The 20,783-nt window shown below is 51.3% G+C and overlaps 1 protein-coding gene across 12 annotated transcripts in view; it reads right to left on the reverse strand.

Moving 5' to 3' along the window:
* The window catches only part of syngap1b (synaptic Ras GTPase activating protein 1b), a 324,464-nt gene that overhangs the window by 603 nt on the left and 303,078 nt on the right, over positions 1-20,783 (reverse strand). For 9 of the 12 annotated variants that reach the window (XM_072460135.1, XM_072460132.1, XM_072460141.1 and 6 more), the window contains one exon: positions 1,433-1,831. The exons of 1 other annotated variant lie outside the window; for it this stretch is intronic. In XM_072460135.1, the coding sequence (XP_072316236.1) occupies positions 1,556-1,831 (276 nt within the window). In that variant the 3' untranslated portion in view covers positions 1,433-1,555. Of the gene's footprint in view, positions 1-1,432; positions 1,832-5,546; positions 5,609-20,783 lie in introns of those variants that run through there. 2 more of the 12 variants (XM_072460137.1, XM_072460136.1) reach the window with 2 other exon arrangements.

Here is a 20,783-nt window from a genome sequence, read left to right on the forward strand (position 1 = left end):
GTTACCTGAGTCTTCTTTAGGGGTTTTCTCTGAGGTATTTGACTTAGTCACAGACAGCCTGTCCACCAATGACATGAGCCTGTGTGAGTCTGTCAATGAGATGGAGGCTCCACTCAGACCAAGCACAGAGCATTCACTCACACTCATGACCTGAGGACGCACAGGACATACAGAAGACCTGAGGACGCACAGGACATACAGAAGCCCTGAGGACGCACAGGACATACAGAAGACCTGAGGACGCACAGGACATACAGAAGAGCTGAGGACGCACAGGACATACAGAAGCCCTGAGGACGCACAGGACATACAGAAGCCCTGAGGACGCACAGGACATACAGAAGACCTGAGGACGCACAGGACATACAGAAGAGCTGAGGACGCACAGGACATACAGAAGAGCTGAGGACGCACAGGACATACAGAAGAGCTGAGGACGCACAGGACATACAGAAGAGCTGAGGACGCACAGGACATACAGAAGCCCTGAGGACGCACAGGACATACAGAAGACCTGAGGACGCACAGGACAGAAGACCTGAGGACGCACAGGACAGAAGACCTGAGGACGCACAGGACAGTGCTACAGACACAGCGATACAAACAGCAGAGCATTAACATGGTCAGTCAGTGTTTGCGCGAGTATTCATTAAAACAAGTATTCTTGTGTATATTTGAAACATAATGCGACGGAAACATATATTTGTGCAGTTCTGAAGTGATAACAGAAGTGTCCACGTGACAGAGACAGACAGGACAGAGACACACGGATGACGATGGCACCACTCCATTGTGTATAGCACCTGTTGGTCACATGTTGGTTCTGAGATTGAGAAGAGAAAAGCAGCTTGGAGTCCTTTGCCCTGGAGGATGGCCCCTCCATCATCCCCTCAGCACAGACCTCCCCAGTCCACTCTGCTGCTTCTTCTGCTTCTTCTGCATCTTCTATCATCTTCTATCATCTTCTATCACGTACTATCAGCAAAAGGCACTGGACAACTGCGCTGCCATTTCACTGACGAAATGAGACACAAAGGTAAAAATGTCCCTCCATCATCAGAGGCAGAAGATAATTCAGCACTTCATGACCTGTTACATCCAGTAGGTTTGAGTTATGATGTGAAACCAATATCTCATTGTTGCTCACCCTGCATTGTAGGCTAATGACAATCCTGGATTCAAGTTCAGAGCGGCACATGTTTTATGGGACCCATTTCTATTAGTTTTTGTTCAACTGAACACAATATAAAGACATGTTCTGTAAACTCTAAAGACGCCTGGTGCAGTGTCACTTTGACACTCATGAACAGTGGCAAAGTGGGCATTTAGTCAGAGCATCTCTTGTTTTCAAAGCACACGCGTGTCCTCTGCAGTTGCATATGATTGTTTTGCCGTTCCGTCGCACTCGAAGGCTGTTTCTGCATATATAGTGAGAGCTGCAGCACACCGGCCGTACAGCAGGGGGCAGCGTCTTGTCCTGCAAGACCAACAGCTCTGGAACCACAGTGGTGTGAGCCCTTTAAAACGTGGCCCGGACAGTCTCTCTCTGACTGGCTCAGTGCGGCATTGGACACTTCTCTGCTATGCTTGTTGTTGCCATGGTAGCCTGCCTTCTTGCTACAGGGAAGTGTGTTTGGTTGCCATGGAGCTCTCCATTTGCACTGTGATGTTGGAGTGGCGTGGGCACAAAGGGAGGGACTCCGTTATGGGGGCTGCAGTCGGAGGCACTGACCGCTGATGTCCGCAGAGGCTGGCTCACTGCTCCAAGTGCTCCCCCGTCAGAGGGCCTCACACCGGGGTCTGCTGAACCCATGGAGGGAAGCTGGGCCTCCTGGTGACATAGAGAGAGAGGGGGAAGGGACATGGACCAACACAGGCCATGGGGACGCACGCCAATCAAAGAAGGAAAGGTGTTGTGGAAAGTCCAACACAAATGTAAAAAAAATGAACACATATAAAATGGTCGAGCGAGAGAGGAGAGTTGGGGAGACAAACGGAGATAAGAAAGACGTGGTGAGTAACGAGTTTGATGACAACATTCACAGAGACGCCACAGAGACAGTGAGCGCGGCTCCCTCCGACCATGAGCTGTGTCAGTGGAGCATCATTTACCCAGAGTTGGGACAGTTGAAGTCAACACAAACCCACAAGTCTCATAAAGACCCACAATGCACTGCACAATGATGTGGGGTCCAAAGCTCTCTGCTGCCATCTGCTGGTCGCTTAGGCTGCGTTCATCTTTTATTAAGCTCTACATGGTCAGAAGCACCGTTTGCAAATGGGTTTGAGGGAACAGGGTCTTTATGAGACAACAGAAACGTGAAATGTGAGTTATGTAACTGTGAATAAGATGTATCATATTGTGCTGAGATGAGTTACATTCAGCTCTCTCTCTCTTTTATGAGAGATTGAGGAGCAAACCACCCATCTTGGTCACATGACTACACTACACACCGTCTCTCATGCCTTCAAACTACACTTGCTTCCTTCTTGTTTTAGTCAAATGTACTCATGCACATATGTTTGGGACATTAATACTCCCTTAGGTTACTATTTAAACCTGTTTTATTTGGCTTTGGCACATCAAAAACCATGTCCTGGTGTAGTGCTACTGACAGAGGCACGGCCCAGTTCAAACACTGATGATCACACAGTGTGAGGCGGTCAGCGTGGAGAGAGGGGACGGTGCTGTGCATGGATCACATCACACGCTGCAGAGTGCACTACATGTGACTCAATGTGTCCCAAACTCAACACAGCGCAGACGGCTCCATGATAGATTAGCTCATGACTTCATATACAACTGCTGTAATTCAAGTGATGTACTAGAACGTAATGATGTCCTGCTGGGTCACTTTTGCAGGTGAACTGGCGATCTCAAGGTCGTGCCCCTGCTTTTCTCACATATAATTAACATGCTGTGGATCAGTATGGGGGCTCAAACCTCGCCTTCAGGATCCAAGAGCCCAGAGGGCAATGGTCAAAAAGAAAGGTTTGGAATACTGCAGGGACCAGATGTGTCCAGGCAGTGCCATGATGGATGGGCCCGGACATGGACAGGTGCTTTGAAGGCGGGGCAGTGTTATAAGTTGGGACTAAAGGATATGAATGATGAAGGGATGAGCTTAGAGGGAGACAGAGGAAGGATTGTGGTTTAGACAACATCCAGCGAAGATTCGAGTGTTGCTTTCCCTTTGAGAGGACCAATGAGCCAGACTTTTCTCTTCTCAATCAGAACCAGGTGCTGACAGGTGCCAGGCGCAGGATGCCACAAACATGAGCCCTCAGAGTTACGCTTTAATATCCATGTGTGAAGCTCAACACATGTCTATTAAAGTCCCAGGCCGCTGGTCACTAAATGTTTCCTGACATCCTTCCCAACTTACCCCACTGCTCCACTCCAGAGTGCTGTCACTCACAGAGGGCCTGAGAGCGGAACTTTGTCACTGAGGGATGACTCTGAGTCTGTGTGAGAACTAAACTAGTTGTGTGATGAACGAAGGAGCCAGCGTGCAGGGTGGAACTGAGCAGATCTCCCAAAAGTACAGACGTGTGCAGCGTAAAGCAGGAGGATACTGCAGAGAGAGGAGGGAAGGTGACAGTGTTCCACTCTGAGGCCTTCCGTGCTACAGAGAAGAACCCACTTACCATCTCCATCCCTGCCGGCCCCGACAGGTCCGACAGGTCCGACAGGTCCTGCTGTGGTGCACTCGGGTTAGTCACGTTTATGTTTGTAGGACTCAACAATGGGTCCAACAGAAAAGAACAAGTAGAACATTGGAGTAGTGCCCAGTTTATGACAGACAGACGGATGTCAGGGCCGACAGGAGAGCCCCACCCGCACCGGCCCCTCACACGTGTGCACCGGCCCCTCACACGTGTGCACCGGCCCCTCACACGTGTGCACCGGCCCCTCACACGTGTGCACCGGCCCCTCACACGTGTGCACCGGCCCCTCACACGTGTGCACCGGCCCCTCACACGTGTGCACCGGCCCCTCACACGTGTGCACCGGCCCCTCACACGTGTGCACCGGCCCCTCACACGTGTGCACCGGCCCCTCACACGTGTGCACCGGCCCCTCACACGTGTGCACCGGCCCCTCACACGTGTGCACCGGCCCCTCACACGTGTGCACCGGCCCCTCACACGTGTGCACCGGCCCCTCACACGTGTGCACCGGCCCCTCACACGTGTGCACCGGCCCCTCACACACGTGCACCGGCCCCTCACACACGTGCACCGGCCCCTCACACGTTTGAGGAACATTCAAGTGCTCTGTGTGAAAAGTATATAAAGTGTGAAAATAATCTGACTGACTTACAAAAGATTTAAAGGTTTTTAGTGCTAAAATGAATAAATAATACGAAGTTAATTGCTAAGTTAGTGGTTTAAGTTTAGGACTTTGCGTTGGACGTGGGACTTTTCCTTTATCTATTCCATTTTGTCCACTCTGTTACAAAAGGAACAAGCTGCTTCATATGTTGTGCACATGAATAAAGCTGTGACCCTTTTATTTCCAGTCCAATCAATCATTCTGGGTCAGTTTGTACTTCAAACCCACAAATAACCAAATGACCCTAAAATAACATTACAAATGAAAAGGACTTTTATGTGGATTCTGCCTGGATATTTTTGCTTTTACGCGTCCCTTGAAAGATAGTGTCCACATAGAACTGTTACTCGGCTTTATAATGCTATTTATTTCTTATATTCTTTATTGTTTTATGTTTTACGACCCGGCCTGAGTTCGACACATCTGCTCTAAACTCCTTAAAAGCCTCTTGACCAGCTCGGAATGTTTCATCTCGTTAGTTTTGTTATTTACTGCTTCATTTAATGACAAAAAGAAACTCCAAAAGGTAAATGTCTGGTTGTCTCGTAGACTACACACGGCACCTCAGGACACAGGCTTTATAAATAGGTATTTTCTTGTCTTGATTGTAAAGCAGACTTTAATTTCAAAGCATAATAAATACTTAAATCCCATGCAAACTGGACTCAAACCTGGTAGTCTTTAATAAAAATGAAGCTTTAAATCAAAGTGATCAGATTTGCATCTCCAGCTGCCGTTCCAAACATTGAAGTGTCGCCAGGTGGAGTCTTCACTTTGTTCATGAAATCATTGACATGTTCACAGCGATTATGCATCTGAAAGTTGCTGGAATATGTATTGACTATATCATGTGAGAAGATGGGACATGGAGACTGTGTCAGCGTCTTGTGCACAAACTGCCACTCAATGATCAAATATAAAATACAAAAAGATATCAGAGTGGCAGGTGATCTGACTCAGGCGTTAGCTCAAAGGTAGAAAAAGACGGGCGTGCCCACCAGAACGCATTAATAGCATGTGATTAATTAAGAGTTAATGATGTGGTTCAATCCTGTCCGGCTGTGCGAGGACAAATGATCATGAACGGCACAACTCAACCATCTTTATGGCCCAAGAATGTGGAGGAGTGCCGTGACAAACAGAGCGGGAGCACAGAGAGAGCGATGGCGTTTGATGGATGAACGGTGAGAGCAGGTGGGGCGGTGTTTACCTGGGCACTCGGGGCGGGGCTGGAGCCACGCGGGGCTGCACTAGGATGGACTGACGCCTCCCCTAAGAGAAATCACCGTATCTCATCAACAAGGCACAGGAGAGTAGGAGGGGCACAGCCAGACACACCCCCCCACGCGGCGGGACAAGGCCAACATGTCACACTTTGGACGCCTGATTCTTCAAATATCCAGAGAAGTTTGAGATATTTGCAGAGATAAACCAAAGCGATGTTGGCCTTGTGGAAGATGTGATTTGTGTGTCCCTAGTACTGTAAAACTGTAAAACTGTAAAACTGTAAAACTGTAAAACTGTAAAGCTACGTACACACCGCTGCGGCTAATTCGCGCCCGACGCATAATTTGAGCGCCTGTACATTTGAAGACAAACGTCCCCGACTCATGTCCGTAAAATACACTCAGCAGCAGACGTGCGTCCGAGTTATCTGCACGTGCTCAGTGGAGTCGAGTCATCTGCACATGCTCAGTGGAGTCGAGTCGTCTGCACATGCTCAGTGGAGTCGAGTCATCTGCACATGCTCAGTGGAGGAGAGTCATCTGCACATGCTCAGTGGAGTCGAGTCATCTGCACATGCTCAGTGGAGTCGAGTCATCTGCACATGCTCAGTGGAGTCAAGTCATCTGCACATGCTCAGTGGAGTCAAGTCATCTGCACATGCTCAGTGGAGTCGAGTCATCTGCACATGCTCAGTGGAGTCGAGTCATCTGCACATGCTCAGTGGAGTCAAGTCATCTGCACATGCTCAGTGGAGTCGAGTCATCTGCACATGCTCAGTGGAGTCGAGTCATCTGCACATGCTCAGTGGAGTCGAGTCATCTGCACATGCTCAGTGGAGGAGAGTCATCTGCACATGCTCAGTGGAGGAGAGTCATCTGCACATGCTCAGTGGAGTCGAGTCATCTGCACATGCTCAGTGGAGTCGAGTCATCTGCACATGCTCAGTGGAGTCGAGTCGTCTGCACATGCTCAGTGGAGTCGAGTCATCTGCACATGCTCAGTGGAGGAGAGTCATCTGCACATGCTCAGTGGAGTCGAGTCATCTGCACATGCTCAGTGGAGTCGAGTCATCTGCACATGCTCAGTGGAGTCGAGTCGTCTGCACATGCTCAGTGGAGTCGAGTCATCTGCACATGCTCAGTGGAGGAGAGTCATCTGCACATGCTCAGTGGAGTCGAGTCATCTGCACATGCTCAGTGGAGGAGAGTCATCTGCACATGCTCAGTGGAGTCGAGTCATCTGCACATGCTCAGTGGAGTCGAGTCATCTGCACATGCTCAGTGGAGTCGAGTCATCTGCACATGCTCAGTGGAGTCGAGTCATCTGCACATGCTCAGTGGAGGAGAGTCATCTGCACATGCTCAGTGGAGTCGAGTCATCTGCACATGCTCAGTGGAGTCGAGTCATCTGCACATGCTCAGTGGAGTCGAGTCATCTGCACATGCTCAGTGGAGTCGAGTCATCTGCACATGCTCAGTGGAGGAGAGTCGTCCTGCACATGCTCAGTGGAGTCAAGTCATCTGCACATGCTCAGTGGAGTCGAGTCATCTGCACATGCTCAGTGGAGGAGAGTCATCTGCACATGCTCAGTGGAGTCGAGTCATCTGCACATGCTCAGTGAAGTCGAGTCATCTGCACATGCTCAGTGAAGTCGAGTCATCTGCACATGCTCAGTGGAGGAGAGTCATCTGCACATGCTCAGTGGAGGAGAGTCATCTGCACATGCTCAGTGGAGTCGAGTCATCTGCACATGCTCAGTGGAGTCGAGTCATCTGCACATGCTCAGTGGAGTCAAGTCATCTGCACATGCTCAGTGGAGGAGAGTCATCTGCACATGCTCAGTGGAGTCGAGTCATCTGCACATGCTCAGTGGAGGAGAGTCATCTGCACATGCTCAGTGGAGTCAAGTCATCTGCACATGCTCAGTGGAGTCGAGTCATCTGCACATGCTCAGTGGAGTCGAGTCATCTGCACATGCTCAGTGGAGTCGAGTCATCTGCACATGCTCAGTGGAGTCGAGTCATCTGCACATGCTCAGTGGAGTCGAGTCATCTGCACATGCTCAGTGGAGGAGAGTCATCTGCACATGCTCAGTGGAGTCGAGTCATCTGCACATGCTCAGTGGAGTCGAGTCATCTGCACATGCTCAGTGGAGTCGAGTCATCTGCACATGCTCAGTGGAGTCGAGTCATCTGCACATGCTCAGTGGAGTCGAGTCATCTGCACATGCTCAGTGGAGGAGAGTCGTCCTGCACATGCTCAGTGGAGTCAAGTCATCTGCACATGCTCAGTGGAGTCGAGTCATCTGCACATGCTCAGTGGAGGAGAGTCATCTGCACATGCTCAGTGGAGTCGAGTCATCTGCACATGCTCAGTGGAGGAGAGTCATCTGCACATGCTCAGTGGAGTCAAGTCATCTGCACATGCTCAGTGGAGTCGAGTCATCTGCACATGCTCAGTGGAGTCGAGTCATCTGCACATGCTCAGTGGAGTCGAGTCATCTGCACATGCTCAGTGGAGTCGAGTCATCTGCACATGCTCAGTGGAGTCGAGTCATCTGCACATGCTCAGTGGAGGAGAGTCATCTGCACATGCTCAGTGGAGTCGAGTCATCTGCACATGCTCAGTGGAGTCGAGTCATCTGCACATGCTCAGTGGAGTCGAGTCATCTGCACATGCTCAGTGGAGTCGAGTCATCTGCACATGCTCAGTGGAGTCGAGTCATCTGCACATGCTCAGTGGAGGAGAGTCGTCCTGCACATGCTCAGTGGAGTCAAGTCATCTGCACATGCTCAGTGGAGTCGAGTCATCTGCACATGCTCAGTGGAGGAGAGTCATCTGCACATGCTCAGTGGAGTCGAGTCATCTGCACATGCTCAGTGGAGGAGAGTCATCTGCACATGCTCAGTGGAGTCGAGTCATCTGCACATGCTCAGTGGAGGAGAGTCATCTGCACATGCTCAGTGGAGGAGAGTCATCTGCACATGCTCAGTGGAGTCGAGTCATCTGCACATGCTCAGTGGAGTCGAGTCATCTGCACATGCTCAGTGGAGTCGAGTCATCTGCACATGCTCAGTGGAGTCGAGTCATCTGCACATGCTCAGTGGAGTCGAGTCATCTGCACATGCTCAGTGGAGGAGAGTCATCTGCACATGCTCAGTGGAGTCGAGTCATCTGCACATGCTCAGTGGAGGAGAGTCATCTGCACATGCTCAGTGGAGTCGAGTCATCTGCACATGCTCAGTGGAGTCGAGTCATCTGCACATGCTCAGTGGAGTCGAGTCATCTGCACATGCTCAGTGGAGTCGAGTCGTCTGCACATGCTCAGTGGAGGAGAGTCATCTGCACATGCTCAGTGGAGTCGAGTCGTCTGCACATGCTCAGTGGAGTCGAGTCATCTGCACATGCTCAGTGGAGTCGAGTCATCTGCACATGCTCAGTGGAGGAGAGTCATCTGCACATGCTCAGTGGAGTCGAGTCATCTGCACATGCTCAGTGGAGTCGAGTCATCTGCACATGCTCAGTGGAGTCGAGTCATCTGCACATGCTCAGTGGAGGAGAGTCATCTGCACATGCTCAGTGGAGGAGAGTCATCTGCACATGCTCAGTGGAGGAGAGTCATCTGCACATGCTCAGTGGAGTCGAGTCATCTGCACATGCTCAGTGGAGGAGAGTCATCTGCACATGCTCAGTGGAGTCGAGTCATCTGCACATGCTCAGTGGAGTCGAGGCGTCTGCACATGCTCAGTGGAGTCGAGGCGTCTGCACATGCTCAGTGGAGTCGAGTCATCTGCACATGCTCAGTGGAGTCGAGGCGTCTGCACATGCTCAGTGGAGGAGTTGTGCTGTGTTGCTTTTCTCGTGATGTAAATGGCTTTGGTTTATTAACTTTACAAAGTCCAAAAGTGGAGGCGATGGGCCCCGGGGCCCGTCTGGGACCTGCAGATACTTCAGAGCTGAGCAGAGTTTAGTCAATATCATTATTTGCTCCATGAGCTGCGTCTTAAGGATTTTTTTTATCTTGCGGGTTTGTTTTGGGTCTTTTTCCGGGTCGTGCGTAGCACGTCAGCTCTGATTGGCTGCTGCGCATCTGCTGCAACGAGCTGAACAAAGCTGAACATGTCGCACCAGCCGCTTTGGCCTCGGGCGCCTCATACGCGCTCAAAGCGCTGAGAGCGTACGAAAACGCAGGAATCGCGCCGCGGAAAACGCAGGAACTTTTGACTTTGAATGTAAACTGGACGCTTGGGACGCCCCGGTGTCTAACCACCTTAAAGCTGTAAAACTGTAAAACTGTGTTTACAGTACGAGACTTTTGTCATGTGCCTCGTCCGCACGCTTTCCGCCAAATATCAGAGACGCATCAGACAAACTGATGACAAAAGAGGGACCTCCTTTAAGGGAACAGGGGCACAGGTCGGATCTGTGGAGAGGTGATTGCATTTAGCCGTCTGGTATTATAAATGTTGTATTTTGTCTGGAACATCCTTGCCAAACAATCACAGGCAGGAGGGAGAGACTCTGCAACACTAACACCAGGAGGGAGAGACTCTGCCACACTAACACCAGGAGGAAGAGACTCTGCCACACTAACACCAGGAGGGAGAGACTCTGCAACACTAACACCAGGAGGGAGAGACTCTGCAACACTAACACCAGGAGGGAGAGACTCTGCAACACTAACACCAGGAGGGAGAGACTCTGCAACACTAACACCAGGAGGGAGCGACTCTGCAACACTAACACCAGGAGGGAGAGACTCTGCAACACTAACACCAGGAGGGAGAGACTCTGCAACACTAACACCAGGAGGGAGAGACTCTGCAACACTTACACCAGGAGGGAGATACTCTGCAACACTAACACCAGGAGGGAGAGACTCTGCAACACTTACACCAGGAGGGAGAGACTCTGCAACACTAACACCAGGAGGGAGAGACTCTGCAACACTAACACCAGAAGGGAGAGACTCTGCAACATTAACACCAGGAGGGAGAGACTCTGCAACACTAACACCAGGAGGGAGAGACTCTGCAACACTAACACCAGGAGGGAGAGACTCTGCAACACTAACACCAGGAGGGAGAGACTCTGCAACATTAACACCAGGAGGGAGAGACTCTGCAACACTTACACCAGGAGGGAGAGACTCTGCAACACTAACACCAGGAGGGAGAGACTCTGCAACACTAACACCAGGAGGGAGAGACTCTGCAACACTAACACCAGGAGGGAGAGACTCTTGCAACATTAACACCAGGAGGGAGCGACTCTGCAACACTAACACCAGGAGGGAGAGACTCTGCAACACTAACACCAGGAGGGAGAGACTCTGCAACACTTACACCAGGAGGGAGAGACTCTGCAACACTAATACCAGGAGGGAGAGACTCTGCAACACTTACACCAGGAGGGAGAGACTCTGCAACACTAACACCAGGAGGGAGAGACTCTGCAACACTAACACCAGGAGGGAGAGACTCTGCAACATTAACACCAGGAGGGAGAGACTCTGCAACACTAACACCAGGAGGGAGAGACTCTGCAACACTAACACCAGGAGGGAGAGACTCTGCAACACTAACACCAGGAGGGAGAGACTCTGCAACATTAACACCAGGAGGGAGAGACTCTGCAACACTAACACCAGGAGGGAGAGACTCTGCAACACTAACACCAGGAGGGAGAGACTCTGCAACATTAACACCTGAGAGACTCTGCAACACTAACACCAGGAGGGAGAGACTCTGCAACACTAACACCAGGAGGGAGAGACTCTGCAACACTAACACCAGGAGGGAGAGACTCTGCAACACTAACACCAGGAGGGAGAGACTCTGCAACACTTACACCAGGAGGGAGAGACTCTGCAACACTAACACCAGGAGGGAGAGACTCTGCAACACTAACACCAGGAGGGAGAGACTCTGCAAGATTAACACCAGGAGGGAGAGACTCTGCAACACTAACACCAGGAGGGAGAGACTCTGCAACACTAACACCAGGAGGGAGAGACTCTGCAACACTAACACCAGGAGGGAGAGACTCTGCAACACTTACACCAGGAGGGAGAGACTCTGCAACACTAACACCAGGAGGGAGAGACTCTGCAACACTAACACCAGGAGGGAGAGACTCTGCAACACAAACACCAGGAGGGAGAGACTCTGCAACACTAACACCAGGAGGGAGAGACTCTGCAACACTTACACCAGGAGGGAGAGACTCTGCAACACTAACACCAGGAGGGAGAGACTCTGCAACACTAACACCAGGAGGGAGAGACTCTGCAACATTAACACCAGGAGGGAGAGACTCTGCAACACTAACACCAGGAGGGAGAGACTCTGCCACACTAACACCAGGAGGGAGAGACTCTGCAACACTAACACCAGGAGGGAGAGACTCTGCAACATTAACACCAGGAGGGAGAGACTCTGCAACACTAACACCAGGAGGGAGAGACTCTGCAACACTAACACCAGGAGGGAGAGACTCTGCAACATTAACACCTGAGAGACTCTGCAACACTAACACCAGGAGGGAGAGACTCTGCAACACTAACACCAGGAGGGAGAGACTCTGCAACACTAACACCAGGAGGGAGAGACTCTGCAACATTAACACCAGGAGGGAGAGACTCTGCAACACTAACACCAGGAGGGAGAGACTCTGCAACATTAACACCAGGAGGGAGAGACTCTGCAACATTAACACCTGAGAGACTCTGCAACACTAACACCAGGAGGGAGAGACTCTGCAACACTAACACCAGGAGGGAGAGACTCTGCAACACTAACACCAGGAGGGAGAGACTCTGCAACACTAACACCAGGAGGGAGAGACTCTGCAACACTTACACCAGGAGGGAGAGACTCTGCAACACTAACACCAGGAGGGAGAGACTCTGCAACACTAACACCAGGAGGGAGAGACTCTGCAACATTAACACCAGGAGGGAGAGACTCTGCAACACTAACACCAGGAGGGAGAGACTCTGCAACACTAACACCAGGAGGGAGAGACTCTGCAACACTAACACCAGGAGGGAGAGACTCTGCAACACTTACACCAGGAGGGAGAGACTCTGCAACACTAACACCAGGAGGGAGAGACTCTGCAACACTAACACCAGGAGGGAGAGACTCTGCAACACTAACACCAGGAGGGAGAGACTCTTGCAACATTAACACCAGGAGGGAGCGACTCTGCAACACTAACACCAGGAGGGAGAGACTCTGCAACACTAACACCAGGAGGGAGAGACTCTGCAACACTAACACCAGGAGGGAGAGACTCTGCAACACTTACACCAGGAGGGAGAGACTCTGCAACACTAATACCAGGAGGGAGAGACTCTGCAACACTTACACCAGGAGGGAGAGACTCTGCAACACTTACACCAGGAGGGAGAGACTCTGCAACACTAACACCAGGAGGGAGAGACTCTGCAACACTAACACCAGGAGGGAGAGACTCTGCAACACAAACACCAGGAGGGAGAGACTCTGCAACACTAACACCAGGAGGGAGAGACTCTGCAACACTTACACCAGGAGGGAGAGACTCTGCAACACTAACACCAGGAGGGAGAGACTCTGCAACACTTACACCAGGAGGGAGAGACTCTGCAACACTAACACCAGGAGGGAGAGACTCTGCAACACTAACACCAGGAGGGAGAGACTCTGCAACATTAACACCAGGAGGGAGAGACTCTGCAACACTAACACCAGGAGGGAGAGACTCTGCAACACTAACACCAGGAGGGAGAGACTCTGCAACACTAACACCAGGAGGGAGAGACTCTGCAACATTAACACCAGGAGGGAGAGACTCTGCAACACTAACACCAGGAGGGAGAGACTCTGCAACACTAACACCAGGAGGGAGAGACTCTGCAACATTAACACCTGAGAGACTCTGCAACACTAACACCAGGAGGGAGAGACTCTGCAACACTAACACCAGGAGGGAGAGACTCTGCAACACTAACACCAGGAGGGAGAGACTCTGCAACATTAACACCAGGAGGGAGAGACTCTGCAACACTTACACCAGGAGGGAGAGACTCTGCAACACTAACACCAGGAGGGAGAGACTCTGCAACACTAACACCAGGAGGGAGAGACTCTGCAACATTAACACCAGGAGGGAGAGACTCTGCAACACTAACACCAGGAGGGAGAGACTCTGCAACACTAACACCAGGAGGGAGAGACTCTGCAACACTAACACCAGGAGGGAGAGACTCTGCAACACTTACACCAGGAGGGAGAGACTCTGCAACACTAACACCAGGAGGGAGAGACTCTGCAACACTAACACCAGGAGGGAGAGACTCTGCAACACTAACACCAGGAGGGAGAGACTCTGCAACACTAACACCAGGAGGGAGAGACTCTGCAACACTAACACCAGGAGGGAGAGACTCTGCAACACTAACACCAGGAGGGAGAGACTCTGCAACACTAACACCAGGAGGGAGAGACTCTGCAACACTAACACCAGGAGGGAGAGACTCTGCAACACTAACACCAGGAGGGAGAGACTCTGCAACACTAACACCAGGAGGGAGAGACTCTGCAACACTAACACCAGGAGGGAGAGACTCTGCAACATTAACACCAGGAGGGAGAGACTCTGCAACACTAACACCAGGAGGGAGAGACTCTGCAACACTAACACCAGGAGGGAGAGACTCTGCAACATTAACACCTGAGAGACTCTGCAACACTAACACCAGGAGGGAGAGACTCTGCAACACTAACACCAGGAGGGAGAGACTCTGCAACACTAACACCAGGAGGGAGAGACTCTGCAACATTAACACCAGGAGGGAGAGACTCTGCAACACTAACACCAGGAGGGAGAGACTCTGCAACACTAACACCAGGAGGGAGAGACTCTGCAACACTAACACCAGGAGGGAGAGACTCTGCAACAATTACACCAGGAGGGAGAGAATCTGCAACACTAACACCAGGAGGGAGAGACTCTGCAACACTAACACCAGGAGGAAGAGACTCTGCAACACTAACACCAGGAGGGAGAGACTCTGCAACACTAACACAAGGAGGGAGAGACTCTGCAACACTAACACCAGGAGGGAGAGACTCTGCAACACTAACACCAGGAGGGAGAGACTCTGCAACATTAACACCTGAGAGACTCTGCAACACTAACACCAGGAGGGAGAGACTCTGCAACACTAACACCAGGAGGGAGAGACTCTGCAACACTAACACCAGGAGGGAGAGACTCTGCAACACTAACACCAGGAGGGAGAGACTCTGCAACACTTACACCAGGAGGGAGAGACTCTGCAACACTTACACCAGGAGGGAGAGACTCTGCAACACTAACACCAGGAGGGAGAGACTCTGCAACACTAACACCAGGAGGGAGAGACTCTGCAACACAAACACCAGGAGGGAGAGACTCTGCAACACTAACACCAGGAGGGAGAGACTCTGCAACACTTACACCAGGAGGGAGAGACTCTGCAACACTAACACCAGGAGGGAGAGACTCTGCAACACTTACACCAGGAGGGAGAGACTCTGCAACACTAACACCAGGAGGGAGAGACTCTGCAACACTAACACCAGGAGGGAGAGACTCTGCAACATTAACACCAGGAGGGAGAGACTCTGCAACACTAACACCAGGAGGGAGAGACTCTGCAACACTAACACCAGGAGGGAGAGACTCTGCAACACTAACACCAGGAGGGAGAGACTCTGCAACATTAACACCAGGAGGGAGAGACTCTGCAACACTAACACCAGGAGGGAGAGACTCTGCAACACTAACACCAGGAGGGAGAGACTCTGCAACATTAACACCTGAGAGACTCTGCAACACTAACACCAGGAGGGAGAGACTCTGCAACACTAACACCAGGAGGGAGAGACTCTGCAACACTAACACCAGGAGGGAGAGACTCTGCAACATTAACACCAGGAGGGAGAGACTCTGCAACACTTACACCAGGAGGGAGAGACTCTGCAACACTAACACCAGGAGGGAGAGACTCTGCAACACTAACACCAGGAGGGAGAGACTCTGCAACATTAACACCAGGAGGGAGAGACTCTGCAACACTAACACCAGGAGGGAGAGACTCTGCAACACTAACACCAGGAGGGAGAGACTCTGCAACACTAACACCAGGAGGGAGAGACTCTGCAACACTTACACCAGGAGGGAGAGACTCTGCAACACTAACACCAGGAGGGAGAGACTCTGCAACACTAACACCAGGAGGGAGAGACTCTGCAACACTAACACCAGGAGGGAGAGACTCTGCAACACTAACACCAGGAGGGAGAGACTCTGCAACACTTACACCAGGAGGGAGAGACTCTGCAACACTAACACCAGGAGGGAGAGACTCTGCAACACTAACACCAGGAGGGAGAGACTCTGCAATACTAACACCAGGAGGGAGAGACTCTGCAACACTAACACCAGGAGGGAGAGACTCTGCAACACTAACACCAGGAGGGAGAGACTCTGCAACACTAACACCAGGAGGGAGAGACTCTGCAACATTAACACCAGGAGGGAGAGACTCTGCAACACTAACACCAGGAGGGAGAGACTCTGCAACACTAACACCAGGAGGGAGAGACTCTGCAACATTAACACCTGAGAGACTCTGCAACACTAACACCAGGAGGGAGAGACTCTGCAACACTAACACCAGGAGGGAGAGACTCTGCAACACTAACACCAGGAGGGAGAGACTCTGCAACATTAACACCAGGAGGGAGAGACTCTGCAACACTAACACCAGGAGGGAGAGACTCTGCAACACTAACACCAGGAGGGAGAGACTCTGCAACACTAACACCAGGAGGGAGAGACTCTGCAACAATTACACCAGGAGGGAGAGAATCTGCAACACTAACACCAGGAGGGAGAGACTCTGCAACACTAACACCAGGAGGAAGAGACTCTGCAACACTAACACCAGGAGGGAGAGACTCTGCAACACTAACACAAGGAGGGAGAGACTCTGCAACACTAACACCAGGAGGGAGAGACTCTGCAACACTAACACCAGGAGGGAGAGACTCTGCAACATTAACACCTGAGAGACTCTGCAACACTAACACCAGGAGGGAGAGACTCTGCAACACTAACACCAGGAGGGAGAGACTCTGCAACACTAACACCAGGAGGGAGAGACTCTGCAACACTAACACCAGGAGGGAGAGACTCTGCAACACTTACACCAGGAGGGAGAGACTCTGCAACACTAACACCAGGAGGGAGAGACTCTGCAACACTAACACCAGGAGGGAGAGACTCTGCAACATTAACACCAGGAGGGAGAGACTCTGCAACACTAACACCAGGAGGGAGAGACTCTGCAACACTAACACCAGGAGGGGGAGACTCTGCAACACTAACACCAGGAGGGAGAGACTCTGCAACACTTACACCAGGAGGGAGAGACTCTGCAACACTAACACCAGGAGGGAGAGACTCTGCAACACTAACACCAGGAGGGAGAGACTCTGCAACACTAACACCAGGAGGGAGAGACTCTGCAACACTAACACCAGGAGGGAGAGACTCTGCAACACTTACACCAGGAGGGAGAGACTCTGCAACACTAACACCAGGAGGGAGAGCCTCTGCAACACTAACACCAGGTGGGAGAGACTCTGCAACACTAACACCAGGAGGGAGAGACTCTGCAACACTAACACCAGGAGGGAGAGACTCTGCAACACTAACACCAGGAGGGAGAGACTCTGCAACACTAACACCAGGAGGGAGAGACTCTGCAACATTAACACCAGGAGGGAGAGACTCTGCAACACTAACACCAGGAGGGAGAGACTCTGCAACATTAACACCTGAGAGACTCTGCAACACTAACACCAGGAGGGAGAGACTCTGCAACACTAACACCAGGAGGGAGAGACTCTGCAACACTTACACCAGGAGGGAGAGACTCTGCAACACTAACACCAGGAGGGAGAGACTCTGCAACACTAACACCAGGAGGGAGAAACTCTGCAACATTAACACCAGGAGGGAGAGACTCTGCAACACTAACACCAGGAGGGAGAGACTCTGCAACACTAACACCAGGAGGGAGAGACTCTGCAACACTAACACCAGGAGGGAGAGACTCTGCAACACTTACACCAGGAGGGAGAGACTCTGCAACACTAACACCAGGAGGGAGAGACTCTGCAACACTAACACCAGGAGGAAGAGACTCTGCAACACTAACACCAGGAGGGAGAGACTCTGCAACACTAACACCAGGAGGGAGAGACTCTGCAACACTAACACCAGGAGGGAGAGACTCTGCAACACTAACACCAGGAGGGAGAGACTCTGCAACACTAACACCAGGAGGGAGAGACTCTGCCACACTAACACCAGGAGGGAGAGACTCTGCAACACTAACACCAGGAGGGAGAGACTCTGCAACACTAACACCAGGAGGGAGAGACTCTGCAACACTAACACCAGGAGGGAGAGACTCTGCAACATTAACACCTGAGAGACTCTGCAACACTAACACCAGGAGGGAGAGACTCTGCAACACTAACACCAGGAGGGAGAGACTCTGCAACACTAACACCAGGAGGGAGAGACTCTGCAACACTAACACCAGGAGGGAGAGACTCTGCAACACTTACACCAGGAGGGAGAGACTCTGCAACACTAACACCAGGAGGGAGAGACTCTGCAACACTAACACCAGGAGGGAGAGACTCTGCAACATTAACACCAGGAGGGAGAGACTCTGCAACACTAACACCAGGAGGGAGAGACTCTGCAACACTAACACCAGGAGGGGGAGACTCTGCAACACTAACACCAGGAGGGAGAGACTCTGCAACACTTACACCAGGAGGGAGAGACTCTGCAACACTAACACCAGGAGGGAGAGACTCTGCAACACTAACACCAGGAGGGAGAGACTCTGCAACACTAACACCAGGAGGGAGAGACTCTGCAACACTAACACCAGGAGGGAGAGACTCTGCAACACTTACACCAGGAGGGAGAGACTCTGCAACACTAACACCAGGAGGGAGAGCCTCTGCAACACTAACACCAGGTGGGAGAGACTCTGCAACACTAACACCAGGAGGGAGAGACTCTGCAACACTAACACCAGGAGGGAGAGACTCTGCAACACTAACACCAGGAGGGAGAGACTCTGCAACACTAACACCAGGAGGGAGAGACTCTGCAACATTAACACCAGGAGGGAGAGACTCTGCAACACTAACACCAGGAGGGAGAGACTCTGCAACATTAACACCTGAGAGACTCTGCAACACTAACACCAGGAGGGAGAGACTCTGCAACACTAACACCAGGAGGGAGAGACTCTGCAACACTTACACCAGGAGGGAGAGACTCTGCAACACTAACACCAGGAGGGAGAGACTCTGCAACACTAACACCAGGAGGGAGAAACTCTGCAACATTAACACCAGGAGGGAGAGACTCTGCAACACTAACACCAGGAGGGAGAGACTCTGCAACACTAACACCAGGAGGGAGAGACTCTGCAACACTAACACCAGGAGGGAGAGACTCTGCAACACTTACACCAGGAGGGAGAGACTCTGCAACACTAACACCAGGAGGGAGAGACTCTGCAACACTAACACCAGGAGGAAGAGACTCTGCAACACTAACACCAGGAGGGAGAGACTCTGCAACACTAACACCAGGAGGGAGAGACTCTGCAACACTAACACCAGGAGGGAGAGACTCTGCAACACTAACACCAGGAGGGAGAGACTCTGCAACACTAACACCAGGAGGGAGAGACTCTGCCACACTAACACCAGGAGGGAGAGACTCTGCAACACTAACACCAGGAGGGAGAGACTCTGCAACACTAACACCAGGAGGGAGAGACTCTGCAACACTAACACCAGGAGGGAGAGACTCTGCAACACTAACACCAGGAGGGAGAGACTCTGCAACACTAACACCAGGATGTCAGTCAGAACATTCAAACTACAGTCGTGGCCACATGTGACGCATCATTTGCAGATGAACAGGTCATGAAGCGTCTGGGCAGATCATTCTCAATAATCCTGCCAAACAAGTTGACCTTATTGTTTTAGATTGGGGCCAGGATGTAGCTCCATAAAAGGATCTTTGTTCTCTCTTTGGCCCCTGGAGGATTTCTGTAAGCGTATTATTATGAACGTTTTGTATGATACGTTTTACAACTTAATTTTGGGCTGAAGAGTGGTGGAGGAACCAGTTCAGAAAATGACAATGTTGAGCACACAAAGACAAGACGAGGAGCAGCCCTGTCCTGTCCTGGACACATGCAGAGGACAGTGTCATGCACATGAGAGGACGCATGTCCCAGAACTTATCACTATTTAAGATACCTGATCCAATAACAAATTTGACTTACATCTGAAAGTCGTTAATAATATGATGGAGCTTTAACGAGAACTTGATAAAAAAAAAAAGACATTGTCCAGACATTGTTGATATGATGATTCATATCATGTATTATTACATAACAGGCTTCATTGATTCTTAGTCTCACTATTCTGCGTAATTTAAGCAATTCCACTTAAAGCGATCAAGTATCGAGTCAGGGATTCTTTCCCGTGTTAAAGGAGATCCAAACGCACTCACAGACAGACAGGCTCATGCGACAGGCTCATGCGACAGGCGCATGTGACAGGCGCAGACTCAGATACAAAGCAAAGTGTGAGTTTGGAGTGAAGCATTTTTGGATGGCACCTGAACACACCACAGCACCAGAGCGCACAGCAGAGACTCTGAGACCAGGTCCCACACATGCTGCAGCAGGACCCTCATAGGGCCCTCATGGCCCCACTCACACCACATACACACCTGCAGAGACCCAGGCACACATACACACCTGCAGAGACCCAGGCGCACATACACACCTGCAGAGACCCAGGCACATATACACACCTGCAGAGACCCAGGCACACATACACACCTGCAGAGACCCAGGCGCACATACACACCTGCAGAGACCCAGGCACACATACACACCTGCAGAGACCCAGGCACACATACACACCTGCAGAGACCCAGGCACACATACACACCTGCAGAGACCCAGGTGCACATACACACCTGCAGAGACCCAGGCACACATACACACCTGCAGAGACCCAGGCACTCATACACACCTGCAGAGACCCAGGTGCACATACACACCTGCAGA

Source organism: Eucyclogobius newberryi, unplaced genomic scaffold, assembly GCF_026437365.1.
Source record: "Eucyclogobius newberryi isolate DKJ021-1_F unplaced genomic scaffold, fEucNew1.0.hap1 SCAF_3, whole genome shotgun sequence".
Taxonomy (NCBI): domain Eukaryota; kingdom Metazoa; phylum Chordata; class Actinopteri; order Gobiiformes; family Gobiidae; genus Eucyclogobius; species Eucyclogobius newberryi.